The following is an 18,306-nucleotide window of genomic DNA, read 5'->3' as shown; positions in this document are numbered from 1 at the left end:
AGACTGAGCGCATCAGAGACCTGCTGCAGCTGGACCGACACATCTGGACCGGAATAGGCCGGAGACCTGCGGGAGAGACAGACAGGCAGGCTGAGGGACAGACAGGTTGGCAGACAGATTGAAGAGGGGACAGAGGGGTGTGTCTCCCTCTCAGCATCCCTGTCTGTGTCTGTCTCCAGGCCGGTACGGTGCTCCGGGCCGTGCCGGGCCGTTCCGGGGTCCATAGGGGACAGCATGGCGGAGGAGACCCGGGTCATCTACCACCTGGAGGAACAGGAGACCCCGTACCTGATCCGGATCAACGTGCCCGCTCAGCGCGTCACCCTGGCGGACTTCAAACAGGTGCTGAACAAACCGAACGTGAAATTCTTCTTCAAGTCCGTGGACGACGACTTCGGGTGAGTCACGTGATCCAGAGATATTCGCACAACGATTAACACGAGAATATTATTATTATTATTATTATTATTATTGTTATTATTATATTATTATTATATTTTCATCCTTGTTGTCATTCATAATGATAATTATAATCATAGCGATTGATATAAACATGTTTTTCTCTTAAGGCATTAACCCATACATTTTATATGTTCACTTATATTTGAGTTGTTTGCATTTTGTATTATTTGTATGGTACTGTATTTTTTGGGGAGCTATCTGGCACTGTCATTTTCTTTGGGATTAATAAAGTTTTATCTGAAACGTGACAAATATTAAAGAGAGGAAGAGAAGAAGAGAGGATATAACAGATACGAAGTCATCATGTCACTGTAGAAAGTTTATATAAATATATATAGAATATATAGACGTCTTCCTCAACATATATATATATAACATATAGACAGTAGATTTATATGTACTTTTGTATTCGCACATGTATACACTACATTTATAGAGATATTTATATATTTGTATGCATGTGTGGGTGGGTCATGTGACCTGATGTGTTGTTGGCTGAAGCATGAGGTCTAATCTGGGATCAGATCAGGAAGAGATTTAAAAACAGCAGATCTGAGAGGATCCAGTATGACTGTAAGGTCCAGGTCCAGGTCCTGGTTCAGGTCCTGGTTCAGGGTTTTAATTAACTGATGGAGGTCTCCTTAAATCTACAGACTGAAGCCCATGTGACAAACAAAGGTGTGGAGCTAGGCTAACAGTTTCCCTCTGCTTCTTTGCTTTAAGCTAAGCTAAACCAAACACATCGTGAACTTGCCTCTGAAACTGGACCTGTTAAAACATGTGGAGCAGACTTTACACACTGTTCTAGTTTGTTGTGCTTTCTCTGTACAAACAGTGACACCATAAGATCAAACACAGTAAATCAGATGATCACGCAGCAGGAACAGAACAAACACAACAGATTTAAAGTCATGTACTGAGATTACATGCGTCTGTGATGCTCCACTAACTGCATTATCACTGCACTGTTGCTCAAGGGCTCACTCAATTTTTTAAAATTTGTTTAATTTTAACTTTTTCTAGCAAGATTTGAAATCTGATTATTCATGTAATCATATCTCCTGGTAGTCTCAGAGTAGTGTAGTTGACAGAGAGTGAGGGCAGACCTCTCATTTTTATTGGTCGGGACGTGTTCCTACCCAATTCTACGTCCTTGATTTTACTGCACTATCATAGCATTATCACTGCATCGTTGCTGCATCGTTACTGCATTATAACTGCATCGTTGCTGTATTATCACTGCATTGTAACTGCATTATAACTGCATCGTAACTGCATTATTATTGCATTATCACTGCATGATTACTGCATGATTACTGATCGTTACTGCATTATTACTGCGTTATCACGGCACCGTTACTGCATCGTTACTGCATTATCACTGCATCGTTACTGCATTATCACTGCATCGTTACTGCACTATCATGGCATTATCACTGCATCGTTATTGCATTATTACTGCATTGTCACTGCATCGTTACTGCATCGTTACTGCATTATAACTGCATCGTTACTGCATCGTTATTTCATTATTGCTGCATTATAACTGCATGATGTGGTGTAGATGGTGGAGTTGTGTTCAGTAATCCTTAAACACATTTAATCCAGATTAAAGGAGCAGAGCCATTCCATGACAACATGCAGATCTGTTCATGGCTGTCTGTCTGTCCGTCTGTCCGTCCGTCCGTAAGTAAATCTGCTCAACATGAACCAGAGTCAAAAGTGACACTGTCTCTGGATCAATACTGAGCTGGATCACACTGTGTGATTGAAAACAAAGCAGGAGATCAGCTGAGAACACACACACAGACACAGGCGCAGATTTCATCAGTGAGAATATAAAACAGCTTTTAGTTTTAGCAGATGGCGTGTGCGTGTGTGCATGCGCTCTGCTCACCTTGTGTGTGTGGGTGGGTGGGTGTGTTAACAGGGTGGTCAAGGAGGAGATCAGTGAAGATGACGCCAGGCTGCCCTTTGTGAATGGACGAGTCGTCTGCTGGGTCAGAAACACACACACACACACACACACACACACACACACACACTTTACCTGTTGATCCAGGTGTTGTCTGATCCTCTCTTCTCTCTCCAGCTGGTGTCTTCAGACTCCTGTCAGCCAGACTTCAGTGGGTCAGATGCTCAGTCTGTAGCCACGCCCACCAGCCTGGCTCCGCCCCCTGTGGAGAGGACAGGTGGGATTGGAGACTCCAGACCTCCATCCTTCCAGTGAGTACCTGTCTTACCTGACGCCTCCTGGCCCCCTCCCCTGTGTCTCAGCAGCTCCACAGTCCTGTTACATACATGATGTCGTATGATATGATGTTATTCCTGTGTGTTAACCTTCGGCTGTCCTGGCTGCAACATCGTCCTCCATCGATCCAAGTGACAGCCTCAGATTGTTCTTCTTTTTTTATATCATTTTCTTTTTATTGAGTTTTCTTACAGGAAAAGAACACATGCATACATTCACAGCCTGCGTGATGTTTCACATCATATAGAAACCTTATAGCAAACAGGGAACATGACAGACACAGCATGCGGACTGAGCAGCGCATCACATTTTACGTACTAAATAATACCACCTAAATGGTACATGCCTTAGTACATCACATTATATATAAATCTTTTAATGATGTACAGTTACAGGAAAGGGTGCAACTCTTTAGCACAGCAAGCTGCAGGAAGAAAAGGGCCCCACATATTCATGCGTATGTGTTTGTTATCCATCAGCTGCTAACAGTCTGTCCTTCACCGATACGTCTCCTTTAGTCCTCCAGTGACGCAACACTTTCCTTCACCCAGCACTGAGTGCTGTTCTGCACCAGGAGATGTGGTGGGCGTTCAGACCGCTTCCCTTCAGCTCAGGCAGTTATTCTAAGTGTCTGCCTACAGACAGGAGAGAGAATATGGTGTCCAGGTGTAACCTGTCTGTCTGTCTGTCTGTCTGTCTGTCTGTCTGTCTGTCTGTCTGTCAGTGCTGCTGCTGTGGGCGTTCAGGACGACCTGCAGAGGTCAGAGGTCCAACTTGTCACTGCACCACCACACAGAAGAGAGAGAGGGGGAGAGAGCGAGCGCGGTAAGATAAATTCAGAGAGTCAGCCATCTTGGTTTGATCGATAGAGACGCAGCTCCTCATGATGACACACTAAAAGTGTGCGTCAGGGAAAAACACACACTCACTCTGCTGCTCATGCTTTGTGCACAATCATCTCCGATCTCATCTCTGTCAGTCATCCTTCTGCCTCAGTCTCTGATTGGATGCTCTCTCTGCAGGCTGCTGTCTGAATGGCCACGCTCAGCAATCAGCTGAGCAGAATGGGGCGGAGCCAAGAGGTGGAGGTGACAGCTCGTCCACCCAGCCGAGCAGCCAATTAGAGACAACTAGTTTCTGCTCCTCTGAGGAAGACTCAGGAGGAAGGTCAGACACACACACACACACACACACACACACACACACACACACAGGTGATCACTGTCAACTGTTTTCAGATCCTTGTGTTGGAGCCGTGGCATCAAATGGAAGTGCATACACTGCAGCACTCCCACATGTGTCGTACTGCAGGCTAACACTTTCCCTCTGCTTCCACTCTTAAAGTGACAATCTCAGACATTTCAGTTACGTGCTCTTGGGCGCCACCCACTGGTGACAATCAGTAATTGCGGGAGCACTCTTCCCACTTTAAGCAGACGTCCACGGTTGGCTCCGGTTGTAACTCTTGATTTATTTCCATGAAAACCTTTGTGTTATGACTTTAATGCTAAGCTAGGCTAAACCAGTCCTGGACCTCTCGCCGAACTGAGCTGGACCTGATTCATTAAAATGTTGACCTGAACCACAGAACCTCTCTGTCATGTGACCTGCTTACATCATCAGCAGCCCTCACTGTGATTGGTTGGCTGGATGATAACAGAATCTCACCTGCCCTCAGGTCTTCTTCTTCTGCTCTAGTAAACCTGTTCATGCTCGTGTCTCCTCCTCTCGCTCTGATTGGCTGCTGCGGGTCATGTGACCAGCGGAGCAGTGTGTATTGTCCGGCAGATAAAAGAGTCCCAGCTGATCTGAGAGCAGAAAGAACGCGTTCCTGCGCCTGTGAGCTGCTGGATCTCCTCTCTCATCGCTTCATGCTCAGAGATTTTGTCGTCTGGATTTGTTCTTTTCTCACAGATTTTATTTCACTCTTTTTTTCTGTTAAATGTTCTTTTGATTTTGTGTCGTCTCTGTTTTTAGAGGTATGTATTTATGTGCTGACGTTCTTGCTATCTTCGATATGTCTGATGTTACCGTGGCGTTATTATTCTACGTTTCCCAACATGAAATGAAACCCTGGAAGCTAACAGCGTTTCTGTTTGTCATGTTTTGTTTTGGTTCATGTGAGTTCTCTCGAATATTCTAAATATTTCCTTATTTCATCATTCAACCTCTTTTTATATTTCCATATAAAGGTGAGGGGAACATTTTGTTACCTAGCAACCACAGGTCTGTAAATCACCTGTAATGTGTCGTACAGTAACACCTTCCTGCTGTGATGTCACACCAGGTTCAGCCAATCAACAGGCCAGAGCAGCTCCTCGCCACGACTCGTCCGGCGACAACGCCGCCGCCACCGAAAACCCAGAACACAACGAATGGAGAGGGTACACACACACACACACACACACACACACACACACACACACACACACTCACTCACTCACTCACTCACTCACTCACTCACTCACTCACTCACTCACACACTCACACTCACACTCACACACTCACACACTCACACACTCACGCACACACACACACTCACTCACGCACTCACACACACACACACGCACTCACACACACACTCACGCACGCACGCACACTCACTCACACACACACACACACACACACACACAGAACATTCTACTTTTATTTGTCTGAATTTCTTCTCTCTCTCTCTGTCTGCCTGTCTCTCTCTCTCCCTGTCTGTCTGCCTGTCTCTCTCTCTCTCTCCCTGTCTGTCTGCCTGTCTCTCTCTCTCCCTGTCTGTCTGCATGTCTCTCTCGCTCCCTCTCTGTCTGCCTGTCTCTCTCTCCCTCTCTGTCTGCCTGTCTCTCTCTCTCTCTCCCTGTCTGTCTGCCTGTCTCTCTCTCTCGCTCCCTCTCTGTCTGCCTGTCTCTCTCTCTCCCTGTCTGTCTGCCTGTCTGCCTGCCTCTCTCTCCCTCTCTGTCTGCCTGTCTCTCTCTCTCCCTGTCTGTCTGCCTGTCTGCCTGTCTCTCTCTCCCTGTCTGTCTGCCTGCCTGTCTGTCAGTCGGTGTCTTTCAGCAGTGTCACTGACTCCACCATGTCGCTCAACGTCATCACAGTCACTCTGAACATGGGTGAGTACCACAGACAGAAGTCCTGTCTGTAGTTCCAGCAGCAGTAACAGTACTGCAGTCTCTAAAGGGAAAGAATGGAGAAGGTGAACTTTGACCCTGTATTATCAGTAACAGGAAGCTGTCCTGAGTGCCGATTTGAATAAACCTTTATTTATAACAAATGTACAAGCAGACAGCTATCCTCTTTAAATATTAATGTTATCACTTAACATTATTCCTCATGTCTGTTTGGGGCCTGAGAATACAAACTGCACTTCCCATCATGCTTTGTGTGTCATATGATGTCACCATCAGTCAGTCAGCTGCAGGTTCCCTGTGAGCTGTGATATTTCCACACAGCGATCATCAGGACATGTGATCAGAAGGTTATTAAAGATTTAAATGTCTTTCACACCACGACTGTTAACACTGTCACCAGGGCGGCGGTGGCTCAGTGGTAGAGTCGGTCGGCCTCCAATCGGTCGGTTGGTGGTTCGATCCCCAGCTCCCTCAGGCTACATGTCGAAGTATCCTTTGGCAAAACACTGAACCCCAGATTGCTCCTGGTGGCATAGCCAACGGTGTGTGAATGTGATGACTGATTGACGGTCCGGCACTTAACGTAGTTTTAGTGTGTGAATGTGTGAATGTGACATGTAGTGTAAAAGCAGCTTTGAGTGGTCGCAAGGCTAGAAAAGTGCTGCATGAGTACAGTCAGTTTACCATGTGACCATGGAAATGCACAACAACCACCAGATCAGAGTCATGGAAAATAATACCTGTCTGTCTGCCTGTCTCTCCTCCCACCTGTCTGCCTGTCTGTCTGTCAGAGAGGTATAACTTCCTGGGGATCAGTATCGTGGGTCAGAGTAACGACCGAGGAGACGGAGGGATTTATATCGGCTCCATCATGAAGGGCGGAGCGGTCGCAGCCGACGGACGCATTGAGCCTGGAGACATGTTACTGCAGGTACTACAGTACTGATACTGCTGTTACTGCAGGTACTACACTACTGATACTGCAGGTACTACAGTACTGATACTGCAGGTACTGCAGGTACTACAGTACTGATACTACTGATACTGCAGGTACTACAGTACTGATACTGCTGTTACTGCAGGTACTACAGTACTGATACTGCAGGTACTACAGTACTGATACTGCTGTTACTGCAGGTACTACAGTACTGATACTGCAGGTACTACAGTACTGATACTGCTGTTACTGCAGGTACTACACTACTGATACTGCAGGTACTACAGTACTGATACTGCTGTTACTGCAGGTACTACAGTACTGATACTGCAGGTACTACAGTACTGATACTGCTGTTACTGCAGGTACTACACTACTGATACTGCAGGTACTGCAGGTACTACAGTACTGATACTGCTGTTACTGCAGGTACTACAGTACTGATACTGCAGGTACTGCAGGTACTACAGTACTGATACTGCAGGTACTACAGTACTGATACTGCTGTTACTGCAGGTACTACAGTACTGATACTGCAGGTACTGCAGGTACTACAGTACTGATACTGCTGTTACTGCAGGTACTACAGTACTGATACTGCTGTTACTGCAGGTACTACAGTACTGATACTGCAGGTACTGCAGGTACTACAGTACTGATACTGCTGTTACTGCAGGTACTACAGTACTGATACTGCTGTTACTGCAGGTACTACACTACTGATACTGCAGGTACTACACTACTGATACTGCAGGTACTACAGTACTGATACTGCTGTTACTGCAGGTACTACAGTACTGATACTAGTGCTGAATGGAAAATGTACTCTCTTGATCATCATTACTTGTCCAGTAGTATTTGTTCGAAGTACTAACAGTAGTATTTTCTCGTCTGTGAGGTGAACGACACTAACTTTGAGAACATGAGTAACGACGACGCGGTCCGAGTGCTGAGAGAGATCGTTCACACACCTGGGTGAGACAACTGATACGACTATTACTGATTCTCTATCACTACTGCTACAGCACTCACATCTGATTCATGTTCCCTCTGGATGAAGACTGATCATAAAAACCTGCTAAACAGCAGCGTGTTAGCATGTACCTGTTAGCATTTAGCTCAGATCATCACTGTGCTTAGGTACAGCACCGCACAGCTCTTAGCATGGCTGCAGACTGTTAGCATTAGCACTGCGTTGGGACGAAGTCCTGAAACCTGATCCAGGAAGTCCTCTGAAAGATTTTCAGACACCACATTCTGACTTCCACTTCTGTCTGTCTGTCTGTCTGTCTGTCTCTCTGCAGTCCAGTGACGTTGACGGTAGCTAAGTGTTGGGATCCGAACCCTCGAGGCTGCTTCACGCTGCCGAGGAGTGAGTCACCAACACACCAACAGCTCTAACGCTGACTTCCTGTTCCTGAATCATCCTCAGACTTAATATTAATATTAATAAAATAAAGTTTCGTACAAACAACATTAGTACACAGTCAGGTGTTCACACCTGAGTGGCCTGTAGCTGAAGCATCAGGTTCTACTTTGGGACATCTCTTATGAAGTACAAGCTAATACAGCTACATTAGGCTAACGCCTCTCCCCTGTCTCTCCGCTGTCTCCCCCCTTCCTGAAGGCGAGCCGGTCCGTCCCATCGACCCCGCCGCCTGGGTGTCACACACAGCCGCCATGACAGGGAGGCTCCTCCCACACTACGGTAAGACTCCCAAGAGCCAGTGCAGCATCCCTCTGCCTGTCTGTCAAAGACTCTAACCATGATCTTCTGGTGTCTCTCAGGTGTGCACGAAGAAAACCACCTCAGCATCCACAGTGATATGACAGCCGTTGTCAAGGCAATGGCCAATCGTGAGTCAGGTCTGGAGGTACGGGACCGGATGTGGCTTAAGATCACCATCCCCAACGCCTTCATTGGTGAGACGCTCCCTCAGAGGGCGGGGCTTAAAAGTGTTTTTAACTGCCCTGCTACACGAGAACGATAACAAACACACCCTCCACACCGGGCCCCTGATAACATAAAACTTTATTAATCCTGAAGGAACTGACAGAAAGCTCCAAAAAATATAAGTGAAAATATGAAATGTATGGGCTATGATGTACAAAAGTATTATTGCACATGGTGAACATCATGTAACCTGATATTGAAAGTGTTATTGCACATGGTATCAGAAGGTGCACATGGTGAGTCCCATCATGCTCCATGCTTCCTCCTGCTGAGCGGGGAGGACTTATACAGTCTGATGGCCACAGGTAGAACAGACTTCCTGTGGCGCTCTGTGCTGCTCCTCGGTGGTCTCAGTCTGCCGCTGAAGGTGCTCTGGTAGGACTCCAGTGTGGCGTGCAGGCGGTGAGCCGTGTTGTCCCTGATACTGAGGAGTTTCCTCAGCATCCTCCTCTCAGACACTTCCACCAGAGACTCTAGCTCCACTCCCAGGACAGAGCCCACCTTCCTCATGAGCTTACTGAGTCTGTTAGCGTCCTGTGTCTTCAGCCTGCTGCCCCAGCACACTGCAGGGTAGACGATGACGCTGGCCACCACCGAGTGATAGAACATCAGCAGCATGGTTCTGCAGACGCTGAAAGATCTGAGTCTCCTGAGGAAATACAGGCGGCTCTGACCTTTCTTGTGAACAGCATCTGTGTTTCTAGTCCAGTTTATTGTCGATGTGGACGCCCATGTACGTGTACTCCTTCACAACGTCCACCTCTGCTCCGTTGATGGTGACTGGATTTGGACCGGTCCTTCGTCTCCTAAAGTCCACCACCAGCTCCTTTGTCTTTGTGACGTTGAGTTGTAGGTGGTTTAGTCCACAGCACGCCACAAAACTGTCCAGCACACTCGTGTACTCGGCCTCCTGATCTCTGCTGATACAGCCCACGATGGCAGAGTTGTCTGAACACTTCTGCAGGTGACAGGACTGTGACTGGAACCTGAAGTCTGAGGTGTAGAGAGTGAACAGGAAGGGAGACAGGACCGCCCCCTGTGGTGCCCCTGTGCTGCCAACAATGGTGTCTGACATGTTCCGTAGTCTCACATACTGTGGGCGGCCTGTGAGGTAGTTTGGGGGCAGAGAGCTATGAGGTGAGTGTGCAGGGGGAAGGGAGTCCTCAGAGGAGCTGGAGGGAGAGTGGGCCGAGGCCACATCATCAAACCGGTTGGAGAACAAGTTAAACTTATTGGCCTCATGCAGATCACCTTCAGTCCCCTGGTCTGTCTTCTTACCGTGACCAGTGATGGTTCTCATCCCACTGCACACCTCCCTCATGTTGTTCTCTTAGAGTTTGCCCTCAAGCTTCCTCGTGTAGCTCTCCTTAACCTCTGCGATCTTCTCTCTCAGTTCAGTCTGCACCTTCTTCATCTCCTCCTTGTCTCCTCTCCTGAATGCAGCCTTCTTCCGGTTCAGTGTTGTTTTAATGTGCTTACTCACGCAGGGTTTATTATTAGCACACAGCGCACAGTTTTGGTGGGGATGAGATTGTCTGTACAAAAATTGACATAATCAGTTATGGTGTCTGTAAGTTTAGTTTATGTCCTCCACATGAGCATCACAGAAAACATCCCAGTCGGTTGCCTCTAAACAGCCCTGTAGAGTCTCTTCGGCGTCCTTTGACCACCGTCGTTCAGTTCTAATGGGGAAAGGCATACTGTTTAACAACACGCAGAAAACACACTCGCGGCCAAAGACAACGCTAACAGAGAGTAACATAAACTTACATACGGACGAGTCCGGGCATGTCTCCCTCACTGCCGTGTGTCAGGGGGATGGGCTGAGTCGTGCTGCGTTCAGGGGCGCTCAGAAACGTGAGTGATCAGACACGTTTTTACACATATTTTATTAATCAATATTGGGTCTTTCAACTGAGAATCGATTCGAATCGGAAAAATGTATTTTTTAAACCCAGCCCCATTCTTTAGTATGTAGAATCTGTTGATGGAGAGCAATGTTAATCCCTCAGTTTGGTCTGAAGGGTGTCTGTAAATTCTACAGTACCCAGAAGCCTCTGCAGTGGTTGCTGTGGAGAACACACCCTCCAGAGCTGTGACGTCATACATTCAAAGAGAACAGATTTCTGTGACGCGTGACCTGTGTTGTCTTCGGTGCGTTCAGGTTCAGACGTGGTCGACTGGCTGCACGGACACCTGGAAGGTTTCACTGACCGCAGAGAAGCTCGCAAGTACGCCGGAAACCTGCTGAAGGCCGGCTTCATCCGACACACGGTCAACAAGGTGACCTTCTCTGAGCAGTGCTACTACGTGTTCGGAGACCTGAGTGCAGGTGAGTCACAGGAACGGCCCCACAGGCTGCTCTCAACATGCACACACCTGGGCTCATAAGGTCACAGATTTATTCCACAGAGCAGGGGTCTCCAACCCTCAACCAACTGAAGCGTCTCCGGGGATTAATTATGAGCAAAACATGAGAATCAGGTGTGTTAGAGCACGAAGAAACCAAAAACATGTAGGAAGGTAGCTCTCCAGGAGCACGGTCGGAGACCCCGTCCACAGAGTACTGTCATCTGATGCTGCAGTTCCTCTAATGACCACAGGATGGAGACAAAAAGCTGCCTCAGAGTCAAATAATCATTTAAAGAGAATCTGGTTCTGTCAGACCGAGACATCATGTAGTGTTGTACAGTCAGAAAGCTGAAGTGATTTCTGGAGTTCAGATCCGGCTCTGTTCATCACGTTCAGACTCTTCTGTGACTACAAAGACTCAAACTTCACTTCCTGGAGCCGCTGTGGTTCTCTGGAAGGAAATCAGCCTTTAAACCTCCTGTGAGGATTTTTGGTGTCTTAAAGAGCAGGAGGAGACTGAAAACATTAAAGGGTTTGTGCAGAGAAAGAACAGAGACATGAGACAGGGGCCGCTGGTTTATCTCAGTGCTACAGTCCTCAACGCAGCGGCCGCAGGTGTGACTCCCGTCCTCGGCCCTTTGCTGCGTGTCATCCCCCTCTCTCTCCTCCCCGTGCTTCCTGTCTCTCTTCAGCTGTTCGATCAATAAAGGCAAAAACAAAAAAATTATTTAACAGAAAAGACATGAGACAGACTCAGTCAGAGAGTGTGTGTGTGTGTGTGTGTGTGTGTGTGTGTGTGTGTGTGTGTGTGTGTGTGTGTGAGAGGTCACAAGGTCACTTGACATCAGTAGTAACCATGCACCCCTCCCTCCCCCGTCAGGTCTGGGGGTGATGTCTCTGCTGGACGATGAAGCAGGAGGAGGATCAGACTGTGAGGCGCTGGCCCCATCCTCCGGCCCCCAGCGGCCCCTAGCCTTCCCCTACCAGTACCCCGTCCCTCACCCCTACAGTTCGCCCTCCCCCCTGCAGCAGCTGTCAGCCTGGGGGGGAGGAGGAGAAGGAGGGGGAGGAGGAGGAGGAGGAGGAGGAAGAGGAGGAGGAGGGAGTCAGCACAGTGAAGGTGAACAAAAAGGAAAAACTTCAAAACAAATTGGACTGAAGCCTTAATCACACGGTTACTATATGAATTCAACTGTGACTGACAGGAAGTCCTTCTGTGACTGACAGGAAGTCTTTTACTGTGACTGACAGGAAGTCCTTCTGTGACTGACAGGAAGTCTTTTACTGTGACTGACAGGAAGTCCTTCTGTAACTGACAGGAAGTCTTTTACTGTGACTGACAGGAAGTCTTTTACTGTGACTGACAGGAAGTCCTTCTGTGACTGACAGGAAGTCTTTTACTGTGACTGACAGGAAGTCCTTCTGTGACTGACAGGAAGTCTTTTACTGTGACTGACAGGAAGTCCTTCTGTGACTGACAGGAAGTCTTTTACTGTGACTGACAGGAAGTCTTTTACTGTGACTGACAGGAAGTCCTTCTGTGACTGACAGGAAGTCCTTCTGTGACTGACAGGAAGTCTTTTACTGTGACTGACAGGAAGTCCTTCTGTGACTGACAGGAAGTCCTTCTGTAACTGACAGGAAGTCTTTTACTGTGACTGACAGGAAGTCCTTCTGTGACTGACAGGAAGTCTTTTACTGTGACTGACAGGAAGTCCTTCTGTAACTGACAGGAAGTCTTTTACTGTGACTGACAGGAAGTCTTTTACTGTGACTGACAGGAAGTCCTTCTGTAACTGACAGGAAGTCTTTTACTGTGACTGACAGGAAGTCTTTTACTGTGACTGACAGGAAGTCCTTCTGTGAGTGACAGGAAGTATTTTACTGTGACTGACAGGAAGTCCTTCTGTGACTGACAGGAAGTCTTTTACTGTGACTAACAGGAAGTCCTTCTGTGACTGACAGGAAGTCCTTCTGTGACTGACAGGAAGTCTTTTACTGTGACTGACAGGAAGTGTTCTGTGACTGACAGGAAGTCTTTTACTGTGACTGACAGGAAGTCTTTTACTGTGACTGACAGGAAGTCCTTCTGTGACTGACAGGAAGTCTTTTACTGTGACTGACAGGAAGTCCCTCTGTGACTGACAGGAAGTCTTTTACTGTGACTGACAGGAAGTCCTTCTGTGACTGACAGGAAGTCTTTTACTGTGACTGACAGGAAGTCCCTCTGTGACTGACAGGAAGTCTTTTGATGAGATTGACAGGAAGTCGTTTTGATGTGATTGACAGGAAGTCATAGCAGCGGATCAGACTGCAGTGAAGGTCAGAAGGAGCGAGGAGGAGGCAGCCAATCAGAGCCCACCAAACAGGAAGTTGGTGCTTTATCTGACAAACAGCTGGCTGAATGCTCCCCTGGCAACGACAGTACCCGACAACCCCCGACTTCCATCTCTGGTCTCCATGGTAACAAGAACTCAAAGGACCTGTCGCCGTCTCGAGGTCAGCGTCGTGACCTCTCCACCACCCGACAGTCCTTCTGCCTGGCCATGGGAAACCCCAGTGATTTCTTTGTGGATGTCATGTGACCAGTTTATGATGATGTGAAGTGACTTGAAAACACCTTTCTTAATTTAGAACTGTCGAGTTTAAGTTTGAACAGAATCCGGAGATGACGAGAGGAAAGTGTTTGAACCACAGACTGAATACAAAGATGGCCGACATGAGAAACCTCTCTATCGCCCCCTGCTGACTGGCTGCAGTATAGCTCATAAATCCCGCCTCCTCCATGTTAACAGATGGGACATGAGTCAAACTATAAAATCTAAATACACGTTATATATATTTTTCTCCAACATGGTTTCTGTCATTATAGTTAGTTCTTATCCTGCTGATTTATGTCACAGTGTTCATTTTTCTGACAACTTTACTTTTAATGAGTTATTTGATGCTGTAAAAAGGGGGCGTGACCTCATGATTGACAGCTCGTTGACAAATGGGGCTCCTGGAGGTGGAGACGCGTCGTCCATCTTTATGTACAGCCAATGGTTTGAACTGTTTCAGTTTCAGAACAAATCAAAGTCCATCAGAAGGAGATTCATTCATTCATTCATGAATTCATTCAGTTCTGACCAATCAGCTGCAAGTCCCATCCCCAAAGTTCATGTTCTTTCAGAGAGTACTACTTCAGGACTTTATTTAGACCCTGCAGTTTAAACACACTCACACATACTGACTACTTCCTAAAGTTCATGGTCCCTGGGGAAAGTTCCTGGGGTGGTATCGGGATAAAAAGGAGGTGTGGCCTCTTTGCTTACCTGCTGGAGGAGCACTGGATTGGTGGCCCGGTTCAGGTCTCAGTGGAACTAACAGCTACCTGATGTTCATGTTGATGTTCATGTTCTGATGTTGAATCACCTGAGCACACCTTAATAATGTATATTAATAATATAAATCTATGAGATATTAGCACATGATGGAGTAAGTCTGATGTTTTATTTATGAGCAGCTTGTTCTTTCTTTGCTGTCTTCACTTTTTAAACACTCCATTAAACACATCCTGACACACTCGCTTCATCAGCTTCTGTGTGTGCAAATGTTTTCTTTGTTTCTTTGGAGACGTTTCACTGAACTCTGTCCTGTTCAATCAGCACAGTAAACTCGCTGTGCGGCATCACAACCTCAGCATGATGGGATACACCTGCTGTACAGGTGATACTGGTCTCTGACAGTCTTTATGCAGCTGTCTGTCGTATGCAGTGACACACGCTCCTCAGCAGGTGTGTGCGCTCTGATCAGGCCTGCTGACAGTGAAGGATGTGAGCTCTTCACAGAGCTGACTGGTTTGACAGAAGGCATTGTTTTATTATATCATTTTACTGATTTCACATCAATTATTAACATTATGATACACCTTGACACCACCTACAGGCCACTGGTGAAACAGCAGGCAGCCAGCACAAGGACTGTGAAGGTTTGGTCTAAGGACACAGAGGAGGCCCTCCAGAAGTGCTTCAGTGTCACAGACTGGGAGCTGTTTCAGGAGGACCACGGAGATTACAATGAGGGTTACAGACTACCACCGTTTCTGTGAGGACATCATTGCCCTATCCAAATAGGTTCACTGCTTCCCCAGCAATAAACCGTGGATCAATAAGGAGATTAAAGGCCTTCTCAACAGCAAGAAGAGGGCCTTCATGGCCAAGGATGGTGAGGAGCTCAGGGCGGTCCAAAAGGAGTTAAAGAGGAAACTAAGAGAGGCCAAGAACAGGACTGAGGCCAAGACGGGTCAGAACAAAGGAGGTGTGGAATGGGAGGAAACAGATGACGGGCTGCAGCAAGCCTGCACCCAGAGCTGACGGAGACTCAGAATATGCTGCTAAGCTGAACACCACCCCCACCCCCGTGAGCTCAGACAGTGTGCCTAGGCCTGCACCCACCATCTCTGCCCCCATTCTCACCTCTGCTCTCCTTCCCATCAAGACCTTTGCTACCTCCACATCCACCTCCCCCTCTCTCAGTACTAGCAGCTTCAAAGGACAGCCCCCCCTCATCCCCCAGCTCAGTGGACTCTTCCCTGCACCCCTCACCCTGACCTCCTGCATCGTCCCAGTACCAATGAAAGGACGTCCCAGCGCTCTCAACAACTACAGACCTGTGGCACTCACGTCACGTTATGAAGACATGTCAGAGGCTGGTTCTCCAGCACCTGAAGACACTGCTAACGGCTTTCCTGGACCCGCTGCAGTTTGCATACCAGCCGCACACTGGTGTGGAGGATGCCCTCATCTTCCTGGCCCCCAAGTCCCTTTCGCACCTGGAGAAGCAGGAAGCACTGAGAGAGTCATGTGACCTCTCCAGTGCTTTAATACCATCCAGCCCTGCCTTCTGAGGGACGAGCTGCTGGCGATGCAACTGCACCCTGACACCACAGCCTGGATACTGGACTACCTCACTGGCCGGCCGCAGTATGTCAGAGTGGATGGCTGTGCCTCTGAGGTGGTGACAAGTAACACCGGCGTACCTCAGGGAACTGTTCTGGCACCATTCCTCTTCACTCTCTACACCTCAGACTTCTGGTTCAACTCTGGTTCCTGCCACTTCTAAAGGTCTTCCGACGACTCCTCCATTGTTGGACCGATGATGAGGGGGAGGAGGAGTACACAGGACTGATAGAGAGCTTCATCGCATGGTGCAACAGCAACCACCTGAAGCTCAACATCAGCAAGACCAAGGAGCTGGTGGCGGACTACCAGAGGAACAGGAGGTCCCCTGACCCATCATCATCCAGGGAGAGAGTGGAGAGGGTGGACTCATACAAGCAGCTTGGGGTCCAAATCAACACCAGACTGTTCTGGTCTCACAACACTGACGCCCTCTTCAGGAGGGGACAGAGCAGGCTGCTCTTCCTGAGGAGACTCAGGTCCTTCAGTGTTTGCAGCAGGCTCCTGAAGGCCTTCCACCAGTCTGCTGTGGCCAGCACACTGTTCTTTGCTGTGGTGTGCTGGTGGGGTGGCATCAAGGCTGGGGAAGCTAACAGACTCTACAAGCTGGTGAGGAAGGCCCGCTCTGTGGTCGGGCTTGAACTGGACCCTGTGGAGTCAGTGGCTGAGAGGAGGATGAAGGACAAACTTAAAGCCATCTTGGACAGCCCCTCTCACCCTCTCCATGATGAGCTGGGGCAGATGGGCAGCTCATTCAGCCAGCGCCTCATCCCACCCAGGTGCAGAACCTTTGTGCCCACGGCCATCAGACTGTACACCAGCAGTGGAAGCTACGGACTGTCCTCCTGCTGAACTCTAGTACAGGACTCTCATCACTCTCACCTCACTGACTCTGCTGCTCTGATTTACTTATATACCTGCCATATACTGTAACATCCACCAGGTGGTTATATCTTCATATACTGTGCTGTACTCACTACTTTACTGCTCTATCTTATACTATTATATCTACTAGTCACTGTTATATAGTATAGTATATATAAAGTGTATTATATAGTAGTGTTCTATGTTCATAATGTACCTTATTACAGTATTGTTACCATACTATACTGTACACTATACTATATTATACTATAGTTGCCATCTTTACCGTTATGTTACTGACGCACTTCATACTGCAGCTTATATTGTTCCACATCGTAAACCTTCGAGCTCAGACTGTATTATCTCATCCTGCATACCATGTCACTTACTCCTACTTGTATAACAGCTGTATATACCTCGTATTTTTATTTTTATTTATTTTTCTATTTTTATTGTTATACTGTATTTACTTATTTGCTATTTTGTCTATGTACTGTTGCAACTCCCGAATTCCCCCCTGGGCGTCAATAAAAGATGATCTTATCTTATCTGAAGAAATGTTTTTTCTGAAGACAAATAGGAGTTACTGGTGACATCCCGCTGTGTTATCTTCAATGCCGTATACTTGAATGAATTGAGGTTTCTGCTTATTCAATACTTGCAACAAATAAGAGATCAGTAAATACACATTTAATGTTTTAACACTAAACATAGTACATAAGTTTACTAAATGAGTCGTTTGAGAGCAGAAAGAGTCAACTGTTATTTCTGAGCCGAGCCAAATAACCCACGGAGCAGGAGCAGGAGCAGGAGGAGGAGGAGGAGAATGGATGGACGCGTTCCAATCCGCACAGCCCCCGCCTCGGTCGCTGTAAGCGGGCGGAGTAAGAGCGCAGCAGCCGGTACTCTGTGGGTGTGTGAACCACAGCAGCACCTCAGTTTAAACACGGTTAAAATAAGGATCACCTGACTCCTCAGAGTCGCACGAGGAGTCAGGAGAAGGAGGGCGGTGGTTCTGAATGGGACGCGGCCGGGCCGGGTTGCCGTCAGCTGACTGTCTGCTCCATCCGCCGACATTTTGCCGCCGAGCGGAGGAGACGGGAGAGTCCGCGTTTCACGGTCAAATGTCGTGATGGAGTGAAGGCAGGACCGACGGGTCTCTGTCAGGCAGCCCGGAGACACAGCGGCATCTCTGTGGAGCGGTGAGGACACGGACGGACTGTCTCTCTGTCTCTGTGTCTGCCTGTCTGTCTATCTGCCTGTCTGTCCGTCTGCCTCTCTATCTCTGTCTGTCTGCACTGCTGCAGCGGTGAAGTCACCGTCGGACTGCTGCGGTAACGTTAGCAGGTGTTGCTAACAACAAGTCTTCGTCTACAAACAGTTAGAATCCTGTTTTTAAGATGTTTTGCTGTTTATTAACAGTTCGTTCT

At 47.8% G+C, this 18,306-nt stretch overlaps 2 protein-coding genes across 2 annotated transcripts in view; both read left to right on the top strand.

The window, feature by feature from the left end:
- The first annotated feature begins 36 nt into the window (after positions 1-36).
- LOC138596722 (segment polarity protein dishevelled homolog DVL-3) lies at positions 37-16,110 on the top strand. Its single transcript, XM_069668036.1, has 16 exons — positions 37-105; positions 180-398; positions 2,393-2,462; positions 2,555-2,688; positions 3,438-3,538; positions 3,736-3,880; positions 5,001-5,097; positions 5,742-5,811; positions 6,621-6,760; positions 7,665-7,741; positions 8,071-8,138; positions 8,394-8,474; positions 8,555-8,689; positions 10,885-11,052; positions 11,953-12,192; positions 13,362-16,110. The coding sequence occupies exons 2-16, from the start codon at positions 235-237 to the stop codon at positions 13,655-13,657; spliced, it is 1,986 nt and encodes a 661-aa protein (XP_069524137.1). The 5' UTR covers positions 37-105; positions 180-234; the 3' UTR covers positions 13,658-16,110.
- A 1,692-nt stretch (positions 16,111-17,802) lies between these two features.
- The window catches only part of ap2m1b (adaptor related protein complex 2 subunit mu 1b), a 17,977-nt gene continuing 17,473 nt past the window's right edge, over positions 17,803-18,306 (top strand). The window contains exon 1 of the mRNA XM_069668053.1: positions 17,803-18,078. The gene's annotated coding sequence lies outside the window, so the exon portion shown is untranslated. The remainder of the gene's footprint in view (positions 18,079-18,306) is intronic.

Source organism: Semicossyphus pulcher, unplaced genomic scaffold (assembly GCF_022749685.1).
Source record: "Semicossyphus pulcher isolate SPU_LCO1_2020_fin unplaced genomic scaffold, fSemPul1.0.p SCAF_19, whole genome shotgun sequence".
Lineage (NCBI taxonomy): Eukaryota > Metazoa > Chordata > Actinopteri > Labriformes > Labridae > Semicossyphus > Semicossyphus pulcher.
Note: the sequence above shows the minus strand (reverse complement) of the source record. Positions and strands in the feature narration are given on the sequence as shown.

Excerpts from the sequence above, each read along its gene's own strand:
- LOC138596722 (XM_069668036.1), top strand. The coding sequence starts at position 235 with ATGGCGGAGGAGACCCGGGTCATCTACCACCTGGAGGAACAGGAGACC. Across the intron at positions 8,690-10,884 it reads CATCCCCAACGCCTTCATTG|GTTCAGACGTGGTCGACTGG; the intron begins GTGAGACGCTCC and ends CGGTGCGTTCAG. Across the intron at positions 12,193-13,361 it reads AGGGAGTCAGCACAGTGAAG|GAAGTCATAGCAGCGGATCA; the intron begins GTGAACAAAAAG and ends TGTGATTGACAG.